The 22,696-nt window shown below is 40.3% G+C and overlaps 1 protein-coding gene across 1 annotated transcript in view; it reads left to right on the top strand.

The window, feature by feature from the left end:
• ahcyl2b (adenosylhomocysteinase like 2b) overlaps positions 1-20,326 on the top strand; it is a 43,295-nt gene extending 22,969 nt beyond the window's left edge. The window contains exons 2-17 of the mRNA XM_061030225.1: positions 2,603-2,711; positions 8,665-8,808; positions 9,354-9,454; positions 9,572-9,674; positions 9,852-9,946; positions 10,212-10,318; positions 10,701-10,817; positions 10,952-11,015; positions 11,961-12,049; positions 12,143-12,213; positions 13,580-13,674; positions 14,297-14,395; positions 15,437-15,505; positions 15,681-15,759; positions 16,452-16,572; positions 17,328-20,326. Coding sequence (XP_060886208.1) covers positions 2,603-2,711; positions 8,665-8,808; positions 9,354-9,454; positions 9,572-9,674; positions 9,852-9,946; positions 10,212-10,318; positions 10,701-10,817; positions 10,952-11,015; positions 11,961-12,049; positions 12,143-12,213; positions 13,580-13,674; positions 14,297-14,395; positions 15,437-15,505; positions 15,681-15,759; positions 16,452-16,572; positions 17,328-17,334 — 1,470 coding nt within the window. The 3' untranslated portion in view covers positions 17,335-20,326. The remainder of the gene's footprint in view (positions 1-2,602; positions 2,712-8,664; positions 8,809-9,353; positions 9,455-9,571; positions 9,675-9,851; positions 9,947-10,211; positions 10,319-10,700; positions 10,818-10,951; positions 11,016-11,960; positions 12,050-12,142; positions 12,214-13,579; positions 13,675-14,296; positions 14,396-15,436; positions 15,506-15,680; positions 15,760-16,451; positions 16,573-17,327) is intronic.
• The last annotated feature ends 2,370 nt before the right edge of the window (positions 20,327-22,696 follow it).

Genomic DNA, 22,696 nt, shown 5'->3' with positions numbered 1-22,696 from the left:
ATATAGCGATATGATGCTTGATATCTCAACATTTTTAAGACTAACATGATATTCATGGTCCCAGTTTGATGCCCTTTAAGGACCCTTGGCAATATTCTGACTTAACCCTTAGCACGACCAGCAGGACAGTTTTCTTGAAAGAATATAACTAATGATGCTAAATTTATTTGTGTTATGTATCCTTAAGTCTTTGTTGAGCATGAGTCCTTTTTCCTCCATCACCACCTTGAGTTAAACATTTGAGTTTCTGAATGAAATGTCCAGACAACTGTTGGATTGGTTGCCATGACATTTTGAACACACATTCATGTCCCTCATAGGATACAGTATCATCACTTTATTTTGAAAACTTTAACTACCAACTTTCTGATTCTGACCAAATAGCTGCAAAATTGAGTACATCCCCACCAGCCCAAGTTAGACTCCCTTATACTACACATCTGAACCCTAAGCTGGACCTAAGTTTAGCTTCAGTTTTGATGTGAGCAAATCAGGGACACCAATCTCTGGAACAATCAACAATTAAACAAGAATACAGAGTTAGGAGAGGGGGAGAGAGGGAGGGAAAACACGAAAGGAAGGGGAAACAATTCATTGCATTGTGTTTGCCGGCACATGGCTGGACCAGTTTGGGCTGGATTGCTGGGAAGCAGGGGCTAAAAGGAGGCAGAGGGAGAAGAGGTGACCTATGAAATGATAGAACCTTGAAAGACAGGGTCCGCAAGGCCTTGAATCAGACACGCAGAGAACTTGGCAACTTTAGCACACATACGTGGCAATGCTAAAGAAGAAAAAGAATGGGGAGAGCAGTCAGCCCTGTGTAAAAAAGGTAAGAATAAAGGCGAGTATGGAAGGAATATCAGGTTCTTGAAGAAGTGAAATGGCTTGACAGTTGACTTGTATTGGAACTGAAAGAAAGCAAATGGGAAATCAATAAATTTGCACAATTTCAGGATCCAGGAACCAGTTTCTTTGATTGACTCTAGAAGATGTGGTTCTTGTTGTGTGACATTATTGTAGCCACAGGGAAACTTGAGCAAAGAAGTGACAAAGATGAATGAGAAAAGGTTTTTAATCATTGATGATATATGCGGATGTAAGCTGGTAATGATGACTTAAATGCTCTTTGTTATGAACAGCGGCTCCCATGTGTGTCATTTTCTTCTGGCTGTCTTACATTCTGTAACAATGAGTGAATGAAGACACCCACACACTCGCACAAACACAGCTTGCTGGTATCTGACGTACAAACACTCTCAAAAGAGGACGTGTCTGACTGTCAGAATTTTGTTTCTGTGATTTCTTTCCGATAGAAATCTCAAAATATTTTGGTGTCCTACTCGAGGACCAATTAAAATTTTCTTCAACAAGGACGAATCGATGATGAAGGACGAGCATGAATAAGGAATGACATCCGTTCTGCTTCTTTTATCAAGTCTTTTGAAGCGCTTCACCACCTCCGCGTGTAGATTCTGACATTGACAAAATCTGTTGCCTTTCTAAAAGCATTTCCAATGATTTTCTCTGATATGTGGGAGCGATTCAACAACTTTCTGTATTAATGGAAAAAAAAAACCAAACATGTTTTAATGCTTCATGCACTCACCATCACTTGAATGTAATGTACTTTCTACCTTCTTTTATGGCAGGAATTAATGAGCTATTCATAATCGGCCACACTGTTTATCAGTACATGAATTATGATGCAACTATATATTGTTCCAATGCAATAATGGAAACATTAATAAAGCGATAAAGTCATGGTCAGGCTGTGATCAAACTACAACAAATAGGCGACACATGCCAACCCTTCATTGAAGCAGGACAACCTCTCGTACCTCGTGTCAGCTGTATGGCCTTGTTACTGCTTGATAATAGTGTCATTGTGGCTGATATCTTTGAAAGTCAAAGTGACCACAAAGTTGGTTAGTTGTGTCTCTTCCCTGTTATTATCGACCTTGTTATCTGTGTTTTGTGTTCTTTCTTATTTCAGACATTTTGCTCTTGAGCTTTTCTTTGCAGACTTTAACACAATGCAAAGTGTGTTTACCTATACTAATACTGGTGAAAGCTTTATTTGACCACTTGAAAATTAATTCAGACAACAAGAAGAATAGCTGCCACTAAGGGGGGGGGGGGAAAGGGGGAACGCTTTCTGGGGCCGAGGCACATAGCAGCCCCATGGAAGTCTTCAAAAACATGGTCCATCCTAAATTGAAGCGGTGATCACCAAATTATATTTTAAATCCAAAATACTTAACACAAGTTATTAAAGCATCAAAGAAACATGTTTTATTTATTGTCACTTCAGTATAATGGCGCCTGTTTAAACCGCCTCTTATTAAACGCTTTGAGCTTTTTGTTGTTGTTGTCATAAGGTCATGCCAACTGCAGACAGAACAAGGAGGCCAATCCAATCCAGGGCTAATTCTTCTGATTCAACATGCGTGTGTTGATATTGTAAAATTTAAATCTGATGAAGGCCCGTTCATTAGGCCTTTCAGGGGCCAAACCATTTTTGTGGGCGGGCCTGACAAGACTGTGTTAAAATCAGAATCAAGTCCTGATCTCTGTTCCCCATCTGTTCCTTCTCCAACGGCAGATCCAGTTTGCAGACCAGAAGCAGGAGTTCAACAAGCGTCCATCCAAGATCGGCCGCCGCTCTCTGTCCCGCTCCATCTCCCAGTCGTCCACAGACAGCTACAGCTCAGGTAAATAAGTAAAGAAAGACCCAGTTGCCACAAACTGATCATACTCGTGGTTTTGACATTTTGTTTTTTACTCAATCTAACAGATGTATTGTTTTACCAATACTGTGTGCAGATTAGGTTCTTTTAAGGATATCCATATCTGCACAGATGTTTCTTTTCCCGATATTTACAGATATGGAAGCGTCATTTCACAAAAAATGTATAGAGAAGACATCAGAGCTCCTAAGAGGAGAGAGGTGTTTTGTGCTCACAAGAAACTATCCTGTGAGCATGAGAAAGTTGTATGTGCACAGGGACAGAACGTGCACAGACAATATTTTCTCATGGGCAACTCTTTGTGAGTGTGGAAAACTTTCTCGTGCTCACCAGATAGTTTCTGTTTTTTGGTGCTCACCTGAAACTCAGGGCCTCTGTAGAAAATGATGTGAGGGGTTGATTTGGAAATGATGTCATCATATTTGTTCAGCATAGCACTCCTCAGTTTAAAAAAAAAAAAAAAAAGCACTCCGCACTGTCTGCATATGTAGTGGAGGATTACACAAACAGATTGTGGTCACAAGAATTGGTTAAGAATGTAGAATAATGTTAAACATTATTCAATAAAGCTTTCTGTTTTATAAAACAGCCCTGTAATGGCATTTTTTATCATACTGTATATATTACTGCAAAGTTGTGCACAATGCTGGTGCGAGAGTTATGGTGTATTTTTATTCCAGCTAATGAAGCTCACTATATTAGCAGCCTTATTGTCAAATGGTGAATTTCCCCCCGTCTCTCATTGATGATGACCATGTCCTCAAAAATCTCATATCTGTCAGGTTCTAGTTTTTTACAACAGCAAAGATGCTGGAAGGAAGTTTTACCTGGAAGAAAAGTTTGCTCACTTTGTGTTTTTTTTCTCCAGCTCTCATTCTCACACTCTGACACGGGCAGTTCATGTGAAACTGTGGGCTCTGTGTTTGAGGATTAGCTGCTGCTGGTGTAAAGGAGAGGGAGGGTGTGTGTGTGTGGGGGAGAGAGGGGAGACAGCTGGGAAGTATTGGGTGTTGTATAAACTCAACTGAATCCCCAGTTCCATTCATGACTGGAGTGCTGAGAGATGAAGTAGAAGAAACAAGTGGCTACCACCACCTTGTTTATCCAGCAAAACACTTTTCAGATAAACAAGCTTTCATGCGTTTCCATAGCGACCGCACATTGTTCACGCCGTTTATTTTCCAGCAGATAGATCTGCAGTGAATCCAGTCTCTTCTTTCCTCAGATGGCAAAAGGGGACAAGAACTGGAGCAACTTGAATGGAGTCACATCTGACAGAAACTTGATCCCCCTCCCATGTCTGTCCTACTAAATGTGACGATGTAACCCTTTACCCTTTTCTTGCCATCACAACATTAGAAGACTCATGAACGTTTGTTGCTTCGTCTGCTTTAACTATGAAGGCTGGTTGCGTTGCTGTCCGGTTGTGTGAGGATCATACACAGGGCACGTATTTTAAAAGACACCATTAGCATGATGAATTAATCCGTACGAGTGTGTTGATGCCGCTTGGACAGCGCTGCTCATAGTTTTAGATTATGATGGATGACAGATGGATGAATAGGATTCAGGCTATTGCTAGATGCAAGCTGTCCCTCAGGGCAGGGGTGCTATAAAAAATCTAGCAGTTTTTTCACTTAAAACAAGAAAAGATGAAGCAGTTTGGTGTGTTTTTCCACCAAGCATCACCAATCAGGGTCAAGTTCTGAGTTTTTGTTGTTGTTCTTTCTTCCATAAAAGGACTAATTTACCTGGAAAGGTCTTGCCTTTTAACTTGTGCCTATTCTTCTTAACAACTGTGTATAATGATCCTCCCTCCAATATTTAAAACTGATTCGCTTAAAGTGCAGAATAGTCCTGTTTTAATTGAAGAATAGCTGATAATGAAGCTCCACCACCATAGAGACACTCAGTAATGACTCTGTTCACAAAATTAAGTTCAGATGTGGCTTAACAGTTACACATGGCTGATTATGTGAAAGTACTAACAGAATCAGATGAGCGTATCTCCAACTCTACAAAAAGAGATTCTGGTTTTAGCTGTATTGTTACTGAGAGATCAATACAAAGACTTTTTCAAAACAGAGCTTTAGTGGAAGCTTAGCACAGCAGGGCTGAAGCACACTGACCAAGACCAGTGGAAAAAAAAAAAGTTTAAATAGAGCCTTAGCTTAAGCATCTGAAGTCTGAAACTACAACAGAGGTGTTAACTTGTTTGTTTTCACTTAATAAAGAAGGATATTTTAAGTTTATTTTTATGCCCCGCTTTTGAAACCTGATGATAAATTATACAGTATGTTACATTTTGATTCTGAAACTCAGGCGCTTTTTTTGATGTTAGGAGGGTGCTTCTTTTTTTCACTTTAACAAAGCCTCCATGTGAGTCCCATTCCAAGGTGAGAATTGAATTTGTTCCGAGTAACTCCCTTACAACACAGCCTGTTCTTTTCTTCACGCTCTCATTTCACCTTTTCTTTACTCTCTCTTTTCTCTGCTCGCTCCTTTAACCAGATAAGGTCATTAAATCACTCTACCTCCCAAGAACCTTCCTCTCCTGCTGCCTGAGGCTGTCAGATCATGACCGAAATAATGACCTGGAGTTTCTTTTTCTTTAACTTACGGATTGTGATGAGAGCGCTTAGTCAGCATTTATTTCATTTAATGATTTGTGGAGCCAACCTCACTTTAAGCAGCAGTAGTTATACGTCTAGTTAGATGTGTCTATTTTAAAGTCTAAAAGTTATTTTCAGAAACTTATTTATACCTTTTATCTCCCCTGTGAAGAATCTGTTTTGGTTTGAGAATCACTGATTCACTGAATCACACCAACCGTCTGATACTATAAAAATGTTGGTTTTGATTTCAGATCATTAGTAAGAGTCTCATTTCTTTACCTAAACACTTCCTCTGGCTTTGTCCCAGAATTCCTGGCAAGTATCAGTACATCCACCCTCGTGACCCCCCACACTCTCCTCCGCTCACATTCTCCCACCTCCCTTTCCTCCTGTCTGTTCGGATGGTAGATTTCAAAAGCAAATGGTACATGGATTACTACCTTTTTTTTAAAAATCCTTTTCCCTCCTGGCACAGTACAGCATGTCCTTTTAACTTCAGTATTGTTACAGTGCTGGCAAGGTACCCAGTCCTATCTGGTTCTGTTCCATGGTCATTTTTAAAGAGTGGTAGGAGTGAGATTGGCAAGAAGTACCTGCTCTAGAGGAAGGTGGAAGGCAGCCCCTGTGTAGGGAGTCAGCCTGAAGCCCAGGAAACACACAGCACTAGTGCCAGACATGTGGGCATCTCCTTACTAAGAATGCCGCTGTATGCTGTGACATCACACAATTATACCTATATATAGTGTTTCTATTTCTGTACTGGTTAAACCAAACTTGTACTCTGTTTGTATTTATAATGGTAAGGAGGCGAGAGTTGTAGTTTTGGTACAAGAGTTTTTGCAGGCAGCTTTATAATCACTTGTTTCTGTGCAGAATGTGTGGCCTACCAAAGGCTCTCCTAACAGTAAAGAAACTGGAGGCAGATGGTGTTTGTTCTGCACTTTGAAACCTTGACGAGCTGACAGAGGAAGGCTATAAGCTAATGTGTTTGTTTAGCACCTTTCAACCAACAGGTAATTTGAAGGTGTCTTACAGTAAACGAAATGCATTCAGACGAGATGCACGACAAATATAAGCCAATATAAAAAGATGCACAACAGTCTATGTAATGTGTAATATATGGCCCATAAGCAATAAATCCTCAACAGACTAACAGTCTAATTTAATATTTGGTTCTGTCTCAGTCCTTAATTCGATGCATTAACGCAATGCTTGTAAACTTGGTGGTTTGATGATGTAAATCTATGTGTCGTCTGCATAATCATTGTAGTTGATTTGCTGTTTCAATAATCTAATGTAGCGGGAACAAATAGATTTCTAATAGAAGAGGCCTGAATATGAAGCCTTGGGGAACTCATCATTGTATTCTTAGTTTTGTCATTTTTATCAATTGGTGAAAAAATGGTACTGTCCAATAGGATTCAAACCAGTTTAGCACTTTTCTAGAAGGTCCCATCCAGTTTACTAGTCCGTCTTGTAATATTATGTTGTGGAGAACTGTGAAGTATCAAGCACCGATCTCTAAAACTTTTGTGGATGTCATTAAAGACCATACTAAGCCTGGATTAGTATGGCCATTAAAGACACAGGGCTGTGTATTGGTAAAACAAAAAATGATTTAGGGCAACAGTGTTTGTAGAAATTATATTTGGAAGTTTAAAATGGGCCTAAAGTATTTCATCTGATACTCTAGTTTCATCTCTTGCTAATAAGTGAGTAATAATTGTCTACAATAGATCTGATGCCATGAGTTCACACCTCTAACACCAAGCTCGTAGGGAGATAATCAGTGGATCTGGAGGAGAATTGTTAGAAGCTTTATGTTTTTATTAGGTCCAGAGTTAATACCATGGAAACGTTTTCATAGTTCTAGGAGCTGTTGGGAACCTCCTCCCCCCCCCCCCCCTTTTTTTTTTTTATTGATTATTGTTTCTACACTGCAGGAACTATGAACTTTTTTAGTTTCTAGAACCACGTTTAGAGGAACCTTTTAAGCTCCTGCTTCAGAGTAGGTTCTCTCTCACAAATGGCGGTGTGAATGCAGACAAAGAAAGGTCCCAGTGGTGTGTAGTTTTCCCTAATGTACAGTTCCCCTTCAAAAAGTATCCAGAACCGTTTGGTCTAAAACCCCTATAGACAGCATAATAACTGAAACAACATTTAGGTTATGTTTAGATGTTCAACGTTACAGCTCAAGAAGAGAAATTCAACTGAGGAGCAACATATTCAAAGGAAGCTAATCGGATATCTTTGATTTTTTTTTTTTTGTTGTACTTAATAGCAGCTTCATCTTCTTATTTTTTACTAATGTTTTGCTCATAAACTGAAGTTGTGAGGTTTAATCAACGACAAGAAATGCTGTTCTGCTTTCTTGATGAAACCAAGTATCAGCTACAAACATAAATAAGGGGAAGTGGGATGGGGAGAGGGAGAGGAAGCGGAGGAGGGATAAGGATGCACGAGCATGTTGCCAACCCGCTGACATTGAGGCTGTGATGTTTTGTCTTTGTGGCGTTGAGGCTGCTGTGTGTCAGAGTGCATCATCTCAATCCGGGCTGATAGGTGTTGCTGGCTGAACCAAAAATGTCCCATCAGTATTTTAACTCCAGATCTGCTTGGCTGGAGGCTGTCTACCCTAAAAATAAATAAAAAAAGAAGATCCCTGTGTTTGATCCCTCTAAGACAGCAGATATGCTCAGCCGTGTCAGCAAGAACCCGCTGAACCCATTGATCCCTGTGTTGACCAGGGGCAGTGGTCCACTTACTGTCTTGACATACGTCAAGCTCAGTTATTAAACACTTCAGTGTCAGAGAAATCCTGTTTCAACCTGTTAAAGAAACGCAGTATATGTTGTTGTTTCAACATTCACTGTTTGGGTAGCTGTGGGTCACATAACATGATCTACATGTGAATGGTTGTTATAGAGAGTTATAGCCGTTCATCTTGTTTTCTTTGGTAGATGTCGGGGTGACTGTGGTCTTCTTTCATACCTACCTTTCACTGTGCACCAGCTGTTCCGGGTTAAATCTGAATCTATACATTTTGCCTGACTCTGAAGTACACAGAGGACACTTGTCTATAAGATTTGCACACAGATAAGCCCAGCAGGAAAAAGTCCCATTCAAAACCCATGACCTTACTGGTTCATTTGAGTGAGTTACGGCTTCATTCAAAAAATAGCCGTCAACTTACTGCTACTAGCTGAAGCCAGCACCGTGGAGGGCAAGATTTTCTTTCTTGCCTTTTTTCTGTACAGTATGTTTGACACACTGACAATGCGATTGTATATTTTCTTTTCTAGCGGCGTCATACACAGACAGCTCTGACGATGAGACGTCTCCTCGGGACAAACAGCAGAAGAACTCCAAGGGCAACGGAGACTTCTGCATCAAAAACATCAAACAGGCCGACTTTGGGCGCAGGGAGATCGAGATCGCCGAGCAAGGTAAGTCACAGCTACAGAACCACACCCGCAAGTCCACCTCCTATGAAGTGAGCAGCAGAGGAGATTTTAATATTCAGCAGTTAAGAGGATTCAACAGGGTTCAGGAAGCTAACTCAGGGTTTTAATTGTACAACACAGACCTGTGATTCAGTTGCTTCACAGACATTATTAAAATATCACGAGTAGAGTAATAGAAACATGACGACATGCATTCACAGTGTGTGAGTCTGCCTCCTCCACACCGCCGGGTGGCCATATGTCCCCTGCCACTGCAAGTGACAAACACCATTTAGGAACCACCGCATTAACACACATGATTCACATCCTTCCCTAATGACTTCACTGAACATACAGAGAGCCTCAGCTGCACCCTGCAGGCTACACTCACACACACATCACTTAGCATCAGTAACTCCTTCAGCTGCATGAGTTGTTGGATTTGTGATGAAGTGTTGGAAGGATTTAATCACAGAATTCCTCAGCCATCCAGCTCATTCTTCTATCCACTTACGAGTTTGGTGTTGTTGTGATTCTCTTCTTTTCAGAGATGCCGGCCCTGATGGCTCTGAGAAAGCGAGCACAAGGGGAGAAGCCCCTCGCCGGTGCCAAGGTGGTGGGCTGCACCCACATCACTGCCCAGACTGCTGTGAGTAAATTAGAGACTGGCACACACTTGCAGCCAAAACATCCGGCAGTTTTCCTGCATATTTAAAAAAAAAAAAAAAAAAAAACTCAAACTTGACTGTCTTGTCTCCTCTCCCAGGTGCTGATGGAGACTCTGTCAGCTCTGGGCGCTCAGTGCAGATGGGCCGCCTGCAACATTTACTCCACCCAGAATGAAGTGGCAGCTGCCCTGGCAGAGGGAGGTGAGACTGTCCTGGGGCGTTCCTTTGTGTTACACCTGCCCTTTTCTCTCCTCCTGCCTTCAATATTCAGATTCTTGCAGACGCTCTCTCTTTCACATCATGCCATCCACCTGCAGATTTCCCCGTTTCTCGCTTCCTCCCTACTATGCATTAAATACTTTTTCTGTCTCTTTCTAGGTTTCAGTGTATTTGCATGGAAGGGGGAGTCAGAGGACGACTTCTGGTGGTGCATCGATCGTTGTGTCAACGTGGAGGGATGGCAACCCAACATGGTAGCACACCTTCAGTATAAATAGCGCTTACTTCAGCATTAGGAAATTATTTATTTATCCTGCAGATCCCACTTGTGGTTCAAACATCTGCTCTCAGCTAGAGCTTTTCAAACAGATTATTTTTTTACAAGGTGGAAGTGAAATGAGGATACAGTACAAATATATGGTGAAACAGATAAAGAAAGAATAAACACAACACTATTGGCAACTACTCAACCAATCTTTTTTTCCTCCATGCTTCTTCTTCTGTCTTAATTTGTCTCAGATCCTGGATGATGGTGGAGATCTGACACACTGGATCTATAAAAAATACCCCAACATGTTCAAGAAGATCAAGGGCATTGTAGAGGAGAGTGTCACCGGTGTGCACAGGTGAGCCTCGCAGCATGCAAACATCCTGGCCTTTGTTTTGTTTTTTAAAGGTTGAAAAACGTTACATTACTTCAAATAAAACCAGTTCCCTACATTGTAAAGGAGATATCGTACATGCTTATGTCTCCTTGAATTACCATCCAACAGGCCTACATACAAACACATATACACACACTCTCTAATGCAGTAACACTGCCATCTAGTGGTGAAATGAATACCTCCATAAAGAGAGTACTGTGATTGCAGCAGTGCAGCGCTGCTTCAATGTGTCTGTAGAATGTTTAATTAGACCAGTATAAATGAATACATTATTTTACCAAATTGCATGGTTAACACACAAATGTTAGACATTATCTTTAATTTGTTTTGCATGTGTGCTAAGGTTGTACCAGCTGTCCAAGGCAGGAAAACTCTGTGTTCCAGCCATGAACGTCAACGACTCGGTGACCAAGCAGAAGTTTGACAACCTCTACTGCTGCAGGGAGTCCATCTTAGACGGGTATGTAACTTATTAACTTTTTTACAAGCGTTTATCTCTTAAGGGCAGTTTCCCCCACCCCCTTCTCCTCTCCACTCCAAACCGTTTGAATAAATATGAGGCTGCCCATGAAATAGCTTTTTTTCTGTCCTCAGACTGAAGAGGACCACCGATGTCATGTTTGGAGGCAAACAGGTGGTGGTGTGTGGATACGGAGAGGTAAGGCAGACACTTTCACAGAAGTGTTTAAACTCCCACACAATGCTTTTAACACGGAGACCTCAATGCTAGAGCGTCTACTTGCTGAATACACATCAGGGGAAATTACACCACAAGCACTACAATCAGATAGGAGGAGGCTTTTTTAGCAAATGTTGTCAAAAGTGTCCACGGTCACAAATTGACAATTGTAGGGACACACAACAAAGTATTTTTGCCTAGGACTAGAATATTAACCGCATATTTATTTGGAATCTAATTGACAAACTGGACAAATGTTCATAATTTAAGCCGACCAAGGCTCATCCAATTTCTTGGCTACATTCAGAAATGCCTACTTAAATATGAAATCAAAACATACAATCATATAAAGATGATTTGTTTCAGAGAGTTTTATCTAAAGGAGTGATTTCTAGAAGTGGTCAGGGGTATGCGAAAGAGCTCAATAGGAAAAAGAGACATTTTAATTTGGAAAGCAGATACAGCTTTTGTGTTTTCATCGCAAACAGACACTAAAATAAACCAGTAATAGCAATGATGTATACCAGCTATGATCATCCATCTGCACAGTAAACACCCTTTACAATCTGAGTCAGCTGAAGCATCTGAACACAACCTACCGCTGTGACTTATGCAATAGAGTGCAATCAAACAAATATAATGATGTTTAAATGAGGAAAGATGTTTAAAATCTCCATCCTCTGCTCCTCTAAGACTGTTCATATGATTACAATTAGACCGGTAAGGGTTAATAAATGGGTACTGTAGATCACCTGACAGACACACACTGTAGTAGGGATGAAGCACCTCCCAGTATCATATATATGTCTTGTACATAATTTTATTGCCAAACAATGACACAGCCTTCACCTAGCGTCAGTGTGTTCCCTCACTTAATGAAAAAGTCTGTCTGTGTGATAATAATATCCTGTCTGTCATCCTCAGGTGGGAAAAGGCTGCTGTGCTGCCCTCAAAGCAATGGGCTCCATCGTCTACGTCACAGAGATCGACCCCATCTGTGCCTTGCAGGCGTGGTAAGATTCAGCTTGTCCGATCTCGGGCCTCGCTGCCTCAGTTGACCTTTTGCGTTGGTCTCATGCTCTCCGTTGTCTCTCTTCTTATCGCAGCATGGACGGCTTCAGGCTGGTGAAACTGAATGAAGTCATCAGACAAGTGGACATTGTCATCACCTGCACAGGTCGGTCCAAGACACCCTCCCTTATTCTCTTCATTAAGAAAAATCTTTCCTTTTTTGAATGATGTTAAATTGTGTTCAGAATTGTTGGATTGCTGACTAATCATCACTCAGCAGCTGTACTCAGATTTGTCCTGTCAGCTTTTGTTTTGGGACATAATCCACAACCAACAGTGCATAAATAAATCTGGAAGGTGATAGACATGACATGGACAGTCAGTGCCGCTGCTCTGAATATCTGTTCAGTCATCCTGATAGAACACTGACAGTCATTGTCGTCAGCGTCTGACAAGTTCCTAATCAAGTTCCCAGCTCAGCAGCCAGGGAGTTGTCCTGAACTCTTAATTGGAGCAGAGAATCTCTCGTTTGTCTGCTTCACTGCCAAATGCTGCTGGCAGGTCCGAAGCACAGGGCCCCCCTTTTAAGGGCGACCGCAATCGGACAGAAGAGATAATAAGAGGATAATAAGTTAGAAGAAGGGGGATTGGATTTGTGCAAGATTTTACTAATGAAGTTGCTGTAAAATGAATAGAATGTGACAAGCATTAGCTCTAATAAGACCATGCACTGGTTGCTCCATTACGGCCGATTCATTAGAGCCCCTCCAGCAACATTCAGAAAGCTTGTTCTCATGCTCTAATGAGGAAAAAGTAATGTCAATCAGTCAAGTTAACTAAATGTTCTTCCTCGCTTCTGCATCAGAATATTTGTATTCTTTGCAATTTAAGCAATCTCTAGCGGCCTGTCTATCTTCCACTGTCGTTATGCTACCGCTCTGTGCCTTTGAATTGCTCCCTGTGTCAAATACAGTTTTCTTTAATTGAACCGTTTGTGTTTTACTAAAGTGTAACTTTACCCAAACAGAGCTGCTGTTAAGTTATAGAAGTCCTTCAGTTTAAATCAAATGCCAAAACGTAATAGAATAAGTCATGCAAACAAATCTACTTACGGATACAAATAAAGTAACCTGAACCTGTAAGTAACAGGAAGTTAAAGATGCACTCCGACAGGAGGAACTCTCTACTTAAATCACATTTTCAGACTTAATTACCTGGGCTAAAAGGAGAGATTGACGTAAATAAAAAGTTACAGACTGTTTCCCCTTCAGGTCACCATTCAACTTTCTTTCATTTATAGAGCTTTCGCACTTGCAGAAAACTCTTTAAAAAACTCCTGATATTTTTAGGAGGAGCTGTATGTGTGAACGAATGTAAATTATCTAAATATTGTAACCCTAACCCTAATGTGAAAACAGCTCTTGTTTCTCTCTATTTCACATTTGTGCCTTCTCCCATATGGAAACCGTTTGTTAAGTTGTTTTTTTTGTCGATATATTTATTTTCCTTAATCATGTGTCTCTCTCCATCAGGCAATAAGAACGTGGTGGTGAGAGAGAACCTTGACCGCATGAAGAATGGCTGCATCGTCTGCAACATGGGACACTCCAACACTGAAATTGATGTGGTCAGTCATACACCTTCTCCAACTTAAAAAAAAAAAAACACTGAACAGACCTGAATATCAAGATTGAGCTGAACAAACACCAAAAAATAACAGAAGCTGGAGTCAGCATTGTCAGCAGTTGTGGTGTTAGTGAGTCTAAAACTGAGTTGAGCTTTGTCTCCAAAGCTTTCATTACATATTCATAATGAAAGTGATGACATCACTGCTTTATTCTGATGGTATAATATTCATAAATACTGATGTGCTGGCACAGAGTGTCTTACAGTGAGCGAAGCTTTAACATACAATCAAGTCAGAGAAATAAACAACAACAGGGATTAGATTCTTTGTTCACTGATTGTATTCTCCTCACCATGAACCAGTGGGACAGAAGTGCCAGGAATAAAAAAATAATAATACAAGAGGGTTGAAAGGATTATTTAAAGCATTCTTCAGAATGAGTATTAGAGGAAGGAAGGAAGGAGTTTAGACCCTGGTGGAAGCTGTGACTCACTTCTTAAAGTTCTACAGTCCTGGAAAAGACCAAGCATACTGAGTCAACTCTCAGCCTCCTGATGATACACCAGCAACAGCTCTGTAGAACAAGTTTTTAAAAAAACGTTCTGATGATGTCATCCTGTAGGCGAGCCTGCGGACTCCTGAACTGACCTGGGAGAGAGTTCGCTCTCAGGTGGACCACGTCATCTGGCCCGACGGCAAGAGGATAGTGCTGCTGGCTGAGGTACACACACAAATACTTTCTCCCACGTTGGATATCACTGGCAAGCAACCTTACGCAGAGAACTCTGGACAACTCACATCAGGAGAATAAACAAATTCCTTATTGGATATGAGACTTTGAAAATAAGCCAAACACTCCATTGACTCAAAGTGATTATACCTCTAATACTGTAACATTAAGTCAACAGATACATTTTTGTATAAAATGGTATGCGTCACACAGACATACATGCACAACCCTGAAAACAAACATTACAGGTTGAGGCAGGGTTTGTGGTGGTGTGTTACAAGTCGTGACTGGATTAGGGCACACCGACAGGGTCAGCCAGACCGCCCTTTGACGCCTGCTCCTGTTGATGTTTGATCAGGTTTTAACCACATCAGTGAAGATCAGCTCCTCCATCCTCACCTCTCATACCACCATCATTACTCTAGGTTTCATTCCAATCCTTGAATCTATTCCATGAAGAAAACAAAAACTCAGCTTCATCATTCAGTATTTCTGAGACAAAGAGAGTTCACATATCTGCTTGTCTTTTTTAAATTCATACTCATATCACACACTCGTGCATTTATTCATATGAATTCTTGTCGAGCTCAGAGGAGACAGTCTGGACATGTACAGTAATGACACTAGAAACAGGAGCGTATTCCTAATTCATCTTTAAAGAGTGTAAGTCAAGGATGTGTAGCACACACCTGACCTTAGAGCCTTTTTACAAGTTTTAATTCTGCTTTTTTTTTCCTGCAACCTCAATACAGTCATTCTCTGTTCTCCTCACAGCAGAGTGTTTTGGTTTAACATACTAACCACTTCATTTTCTGCTTCACGGGGATCTCTCTGTTACCCTCATTGCAAAGCAGAATTTCAGACAGTGAAAGCAGTTTTAATCATTTGACTTTAAAATTAGATTTCTTTCTTTCTAACATTATCACAGCCAGACAGCTCATCCTGACATTGTGTTTTTACTGTAAAGATAAAACCAGTGTACATTTCAACCTGATGTTTATTAACCCTTTGTTGCTTCTTCTTGCTCTACAGGGTCGCCTGCTGAACCTCAGCTGTTCCACTGTGCCCACTTTTGTGCTCTCCATCACCGCCACCACCCAGGTCAAATGGAGAATCTTATTGTTTTTTTTCTCCTTTTCAATTCTGAATACGACTTGTCTTGTTTTATAATCCAGCTTGTGTGCATTGCTCTTACTTGTTTCTGTTTATTGCACGTAACGTCGTAACAAGAAGTGTTTGTGTGTGCCTAAATGTGTATAAACTTGTTTTCCCCCAGGCGCTGGCTCTGATAGAGCTCTACAACGCTCCAGAGGGACGCTACAAGCAGGATGTTTACCTGCTGCCCAAGAAGATGGGTAAGATTTCTTTCAGCTCTGAATGCATTAACACTTCAACACAGGCTGCTCAATTCATGACAGCAATATACACAATGAATGCCAACACAAACACAAACATAAGTAGGCACCAAGCAAGGAGATAACAGGAGGTTTTTTGCCCCACCAGACAGCTCGGACTGCACAGGTACTTTCATATGTTCAGTTCAGGGTCGTCTCCCTGGGTAGCGTATCATTCACAGTAGAATAAGTTCAGCGTGTTTACATGCATACACACACTGTCTGTGTGAGAGCGTACAGCCCACAGCTCGTCTGCAGCATGGCCCGTCGCATTTCTCAGCTTTTCCCTGGTGTGAGAGAGCAGAGCATGCACGTAGAAAAGATAAACAGAGAGCCAAATGTAGGTCACACTGTCAGTGATTACTACTGCTGCTGCTGCAGCAGCACCACCACACACTGACAGGAAGATGATGGAGACAGAAAAGGGAGAGGACTGCGATAAGGACAGGAGGAAGTAGATACACAAAGAATGATGAGAGGAAAAGGCAGATGGGGAGAAAGATGAAGATGGTGCAGAGGAAAGACAGATTGAATGATGGTAAATCCTCAAGCCTTCATACAACAGCTCTTCCTCTACTCATTTTAAATGATTCATCAACTACACAAGCCTGCCTGCTGAATGATGACATGTCCTCCTTTCTCTTTTCCTCCAGATGAGTACGTGGCCAGCCTACATCTCCCTACATTCGACGCACATCTCACAGAGCTGAGTGATGAGCAGGCCAAGTACCTGGGCTTGAACAAGAACGGGCCCTTTAAGCCAAACTACTATAGGTATGACAACACTTCCAACACAGCAGTCTTACCTTAAGTGGCTCAACATATAATCTTAGGTCAAACTACAAATACCAAAAACTCCTGAATCAGAAGTAGTAAGTTGCCTACCTTAAATTATTTTCTTGATATGAACACAATTTAAATCCCAAGAATTAAACTTTTGAAATCTGTGTGATACAATAAGATCTTCCAAAAAGCAAGATGGGCATTATCAATCCATATCAAATGTCTGTGACAGCTATCTTTTACACATCTGATGTGTTTCATTACTAATATAGTATTTTTAAAGTAAAGGGAACCGTGAACTTATGTGGATGTTGAGATTGTTTAAGGCATGTTGTGGCACTCGTAATGCTTTCTATTTGTAGTTTCACTTTTCTACCTCTAGGTTATGTGTGAAGCATGTTCAGATTCTCACATTTACACACAGTCTTCAGTAGATGTTGAAGTAGAATAAATGACACGCTGTATGTGGAAGTGTTCTAGCTCACTCAATACACACATCTGTGCGTACACACTGTTGATAAATGAGGGCCCTGGGTTGTACCTACTCCTCGAAGGCAATGTTAGCTTGCTAATTTTAGCATTTTGCTGACAAACTGCTGTGCCTAGAAAAGCCTCACAGACCCGCTACCATGACGTGGACTTTCTCAATCTGTTTTACTCCATAAAGTCATAAAGAGTTCTCATTGCTGCCTCACCTTAAGAAGCAATCATCCCTAACATTCAAACGTTCTCTCTTTCTCCTTCAGGTATTAAACCAGTGTTGGGAGGGACTGAAGAATACAAATACTCCATGAATGACACAGACTCAGAGGGAGAGGAGGGGGACGAGTAGGAGGGGGAGGAGAACAGTTGGAAGGATGGACAGAATAGTCAACACGCCTGCTTTATATTTGGGTGGGGAAGGGGAGGAGCTCTGACCAAGCCGAGGGGCGGAGGGGCATGGTTTTTCCTGAGCTTTTGGCAGTTGCTTATTTATTCAAGTTCAACAACAATAATGATCACATTAACCCTGCCATTAGCTGGCTCTCCCACATCTTTTTTAGAAGATGCTTTACTTCCCTTCCACTTGTTGTATCACCGCCATCGTCTCTTTCTCTTTAGGCGCTCATTTGTGTGTCAAGTTGTATGTTAGTCCTCCATCCTCCTTACCCAATGCCAGATCTTTTATTGTTTAACTATTAAAGATGAAATTATTGACGCTAAAAATATATATACTTTATAAAAAAAAAACTTGATTAAAAAAAAATCTGTGTGAATGAAGATGATCTTTGAAGATTTAGTGACGGACATTTTTTCCTGTCCCTTTTTTTTGTTGTTGTCGTTGTCTTTCCTTTTCTACCTGTGATTACATTTTCTGTTTTTATTGTGAATTATTGCAAGGGGGTGGGGTTAAAACTAGAGGGAGGGGTTAGGCAGGATCTCAGGGTCCAATCATATCATGTCTTTTTATTTGATCGTTTCATCGAGATTCACCGTTGTGTCTGTTTTTAAACATTTTTTTTTTTATGCATCCTGTCCCTTTGAATCAGCCTGTAGTTTGTCATTTTGTAGTATGACTGGATGGTGACGGCCTGTCACTTAAAGCCACAGTGAAACCATCTCAACGGCTGCTGCTTTCTTAGGCTTTCAGGTGCTCACATAGCACAAGTGTTTAAGTAATGAAAAGTATTTCAAGCTAGTGAAAACTAGCCTTTTCATTCCATTTTTCCTTCATCAAGAATGACTATACTGTATTAGAAGCATGGCAGGTTGTCAGATCATTACAAGGGGTATACTGTATATTAGATATTTATATTGAAATTAAGATTTTTCTATCTTTTTCTCTCCTGCACCATCTAATATTGTTACTTTTTGAAAAATCAACATACGTTATACAATAAGCAATTAAATGTTCTAATGATAAATGTAATAAATGTACTCGAACCCTCTATTTGAATACTGTGACAGAAAATATTGAAAGATACCAAATGTGCAGCAAAATGCTGCCAGGCAGGTACTTCAGCAGAAATCTTCAACCAGGTCCTAATTAAAAAAAGTCATGTACTTTAACTTTCACTGTACTTGCCACACACAACACAACCCAGTGGTACTTATTAATTTTACATCACATTTACCTTCTCAGATCAGAGACATGAATGATATTTTTCATCTAGCCCTATATATTAGTCTCTTCTCCTATTCCCAAAAGGCTTGATATTACTGGTGTAGTGAGCCACACTGTAACTGTCCTCTGCAGTTTGTCCTGAACTGACCTGACAGTGTAAACTAGAAAGTCCTGACAGATAATTCCCCTGACAGCCAAGTGCGCCCTGCCGCTTTACCTGCTCTGCACCTGATCCAATCAGATTCTCTTTGTTATCCTGCTGGGAGATGCTGCCAGCTCTGCTCTCTGAGAGGGATCAAATGCTTTAACACATGCACACAGTAGCTTATTGTTCGGGCTGAACATTTACTGTACTGTTATTGTACAACACACTTGGTCATAGAGGAAACGGCACAAAAATCTGTAGTTTACTGGTTAAAACACATACTAATGTTGACTCAAAAATCCAATATATCTTCACTTTTCATGCAATTTTAAAATACTATTAGTATTGTAAAAAATAAAATACAATATTAATACCAACCAAAGTCTTTGAGGGAATACCTAATTCGCTTTTTTAAAATTGAAGATGTTGAGCACCACACAAATGTCTATAAAACAAATGTTAAATCACTAGGTTAGCTTAGCATACAGCTAAAATGGTAACATGCTCACTCTGAAGCTACAACATACAAAATATAACATTTATAATCTTGAAAGATGTTGGTTATGGTGGTTGTGTTACATTTGGAAAGAGCATGGCCAATTGATATCGGCTGCTGTCAAGCTTTATGCTAAGCTAACAGGCGTGTGGCTAGAGCCTCATTTATCGTATAGACGTGTGTGGTATCAATCTTCTCATCTCTTGACATCAAATCAAAGAGGTGTAATGTCAAAGTTGTCATGTGGTTAAAACAAGACATTTTACACAGTTTTTTTTTTTCTGATTACCTTTAGTGTACGCCCGTAAGCCTCCGATGATAAGATCCTACACTGTGTCACAGCCTATAGAACCTCATTGTCCCACATTGTTCCTTGCCAATGTGTTTGCATTGCTGTCTCCTCGTGCTGATGAAATGTACACTTTTGAAATAGCGTGACCTGTTGTCAGTATCATACTTTCAACTGTTTGTTTTGAGTCTTATTTTTCCCCTTTTAAGTGTGAATGTGTGTTAAAGAGAAAGTGACATCATAAAAGAGCGGAGGTGATTATAAATGTTGTGTGTGCGTGTGTCTAAATGTCTTTCTGTGTTTGTTCACATCCTTTTTTTTTTTTGTATGCCATGGTTGCTTCGTTAACAGCTGCCTCAGGTTCCTAGCCTGTGCGTCAGGGGGAGAAACCAGTTTTTTGTTTTGTCAGCCGTAAGCTGACCAACACATGGGTGGGCGGGGGACGACACCAGCATCATATATGTATATAAAAACTATATACATATATGACAACCTTTAAGAGTATAGGAAGGTGAATGAAGACTCAACTCCTGTATTTATTGTTGTAAATCCTCATACAGTGCAAACTGGCAAAAATCTCAAACATGTTTTAAGTTGTCTAATAAAGAAAAATAAACCCTATGTTTAAATATTGCAAGTGATAATGGTAGATGATGAGCAATAATTTAAAACATTCTGTAATCTTAATGAATAAAGATGTAAAAAATTGTAGCTATTTTGAGTGTGTCTCCTTGATTTCTACAAACACAATTAAGCTGCTAAACCAACTTTGTCCTTACGTAGCTGTTTGATATATGTGGTTCCGGTCTGTTTATAAGGGGTTGATTTCTGGGTGGTTGTATTTGTGTGTAGGGGGAAGGGGGGCTATGTGTGCAGCTGCTGAGGTCTGTCACAGCGACAGTGTGCTCATCTGAGCCAGCAGCCGTCAGAGATGGGGACATCTCTGGCTTCAGCAGCTGGCTGTGAGCCATTATTTATTCTTGACACGAATAAGCATCACTGGGTTAAATGGGTATCTAGACAAATGTTTACCAGGACAGCATGCTGTAAGTTACAGGTCAAAACTTACTTCAAAAGATGTCTTCTGTCTCAACGCTATTGTTTTTTTTCCTCATGAAATCAGTGTGAAAGGTCAAAAACGTTTGTATGTATCTAGGGTTGTTGGAGCTTCACCTTGGAGACTGAAGCTGATTCATAATGGAAAGTATTAAAATGCATCATGGAAAATGTAGGACCCTTTGCTTTTTGGAGCAGGCAATTACTAAATGTCTGGGTAACTTTTATTTTTTAAACAGCCCCCTCTTACTTTTTGTAAATGTATAAAACAACTTTGGATCACTTAAATTAACATGTTTCAAGCAGTGGAAGTAATAAAAGTTCATGTGATAAGCCTAAACAGGGACGCTAATTTAGCTCAGCTGGTAGAGCAGGCGCTCAGTAAGGAGCACACAGCCCTTGTTGCACTGGTCACAGGTTAGACTCCTGATCCTCACGCATTTTAGTGCCCATCATCCCCCACTCTTTTCATTTTCTGCACCTCTATAGCTGTCCTATCCAATACAGGCGATGGCTAAATTCTAATATTTTTTTAAAACTCAATTTATAATAAATCAATAATGACTCCTTCGAATTTCAAATCCATTGTCGTAATTGTCATTACCAAACGAACCAAAAAGAAAAAAAAAAAAAGTCTTTCTAAATAATTTATTTCTCTCTTATGACCAGTTGTTTTATACTTACAATAAAACCTGATATACAGGTGTTACATTTTGAACAACATTAGCAACATCCCTGCTAAAATGTATTCACAGATTCCATCGATGATGTCTTTACACGTTATCTGTTTTATTCGATTTAAAGCTTAGTCAGACTTAAGTCTAAATTGAATAAACCACCACTGAATAATGATTTAATCATGAACTTGCCCCCTCACTCACCCCCCCCCCCCCCTGCTGCCCGGCCATATGGTCAAGTTCCATCAGAAGCTCATGCCTTTAACTGTACAATCCAATCATGTCATCTTAAGTGGTTTTCGCAGACAGGGGTATGTGTGTCAGCCCCCACCTCCACACTGGTCCTATCAATAATTCACTCTCTGTTCTGGAGGGTGGTTGACAGGTGGTGAAGCGGCTACAGGGGGCCACATCCACCTCTAAATTCAGTCACATATTAGGATGCATGCATATGAACTGCATTTGCTCTGACTGCAGATTGTATGTATGGACAATTTAATATGGAGAAAATCTTGTTTTTTGTTCATTGAGTTTGACGCAGCTGGTTAGAAACGTCATCAATCAGTTGAAGCATGTTGTTGGTATTTTGTACCATCTATGGCAGAAACCAAACTATGCTAACTTCAAATCTAAAATGTGATAAACACACAAGGTCAGATACCATGACATATATGGGTCAAAGGAAAAGGCCATTTCAGGAAGAAAGTTTTTATAGAATAAGCATTAGCCACAAACAAGTTAAATAAAAGGCTATGCCTGCACTTTGGCTTAAGGTTAGAAGTTCAGATTTTTAATAGCCTATACATTGAAAAGCATTTTTAGTCATCAGCCTAATGAGGATTAATGCAATTTGCCTTCCAACAACAACAAAAAAAACGTATTGAGACCAAGTAAGAATGAACATGAAAACCAGCTTACAAAGGTAGCCTATTAGTTGTTAATTGGTTTATTCTGCCCATAAAGGGTTGGTGAGTTTCCACATGAATTAGGCCTACTTTCCTGTTAATATAACCACAATATTTGTGGTTATTTTCAACTAGTTTTCATCTCTCTTTCATTCTAATCTTTTAAATAAGTGATTAACTGCTTTATTTTTAATGCTCAACTTTTACTAGACTATAGACTTTATCATATCTTTCTCACATAGCCTGCCCCAGGGTATATATATATGTCTATATTATAAGGCTCTGGCCTGCCCTTAACATTTTTTTTACATGGATCATGTGGGAGCCTTTGCAGGTAAAATCTTTGTGTCTCTTAAGCTGACTTCCTTGCAGTGATACATTTATTATCTTATATTGGCTGACATATTAAACCATCATTATTGTCAGTGTGTGGCACCACGTCG

Source organism: Labrus mixtus, chromosome 22, assembly GCF_963584025.1.
Source record: "Labrus mixtus chromosome 22, fLabMix1.1, whole genome shotgun sequence".
Classification (NCBI taxonomy): domain Eukaryota; kingdom Metazoa; phylum Chordata; class Actinopteri; order Labriformes; family Labridae; genus Labrus; species Labrus mixtus.
The sequence above is the reverse complement of the archived record's forward strand: the minus strand, read 5'-3'. Positions and strand labels throughout refer to the sequence as shown.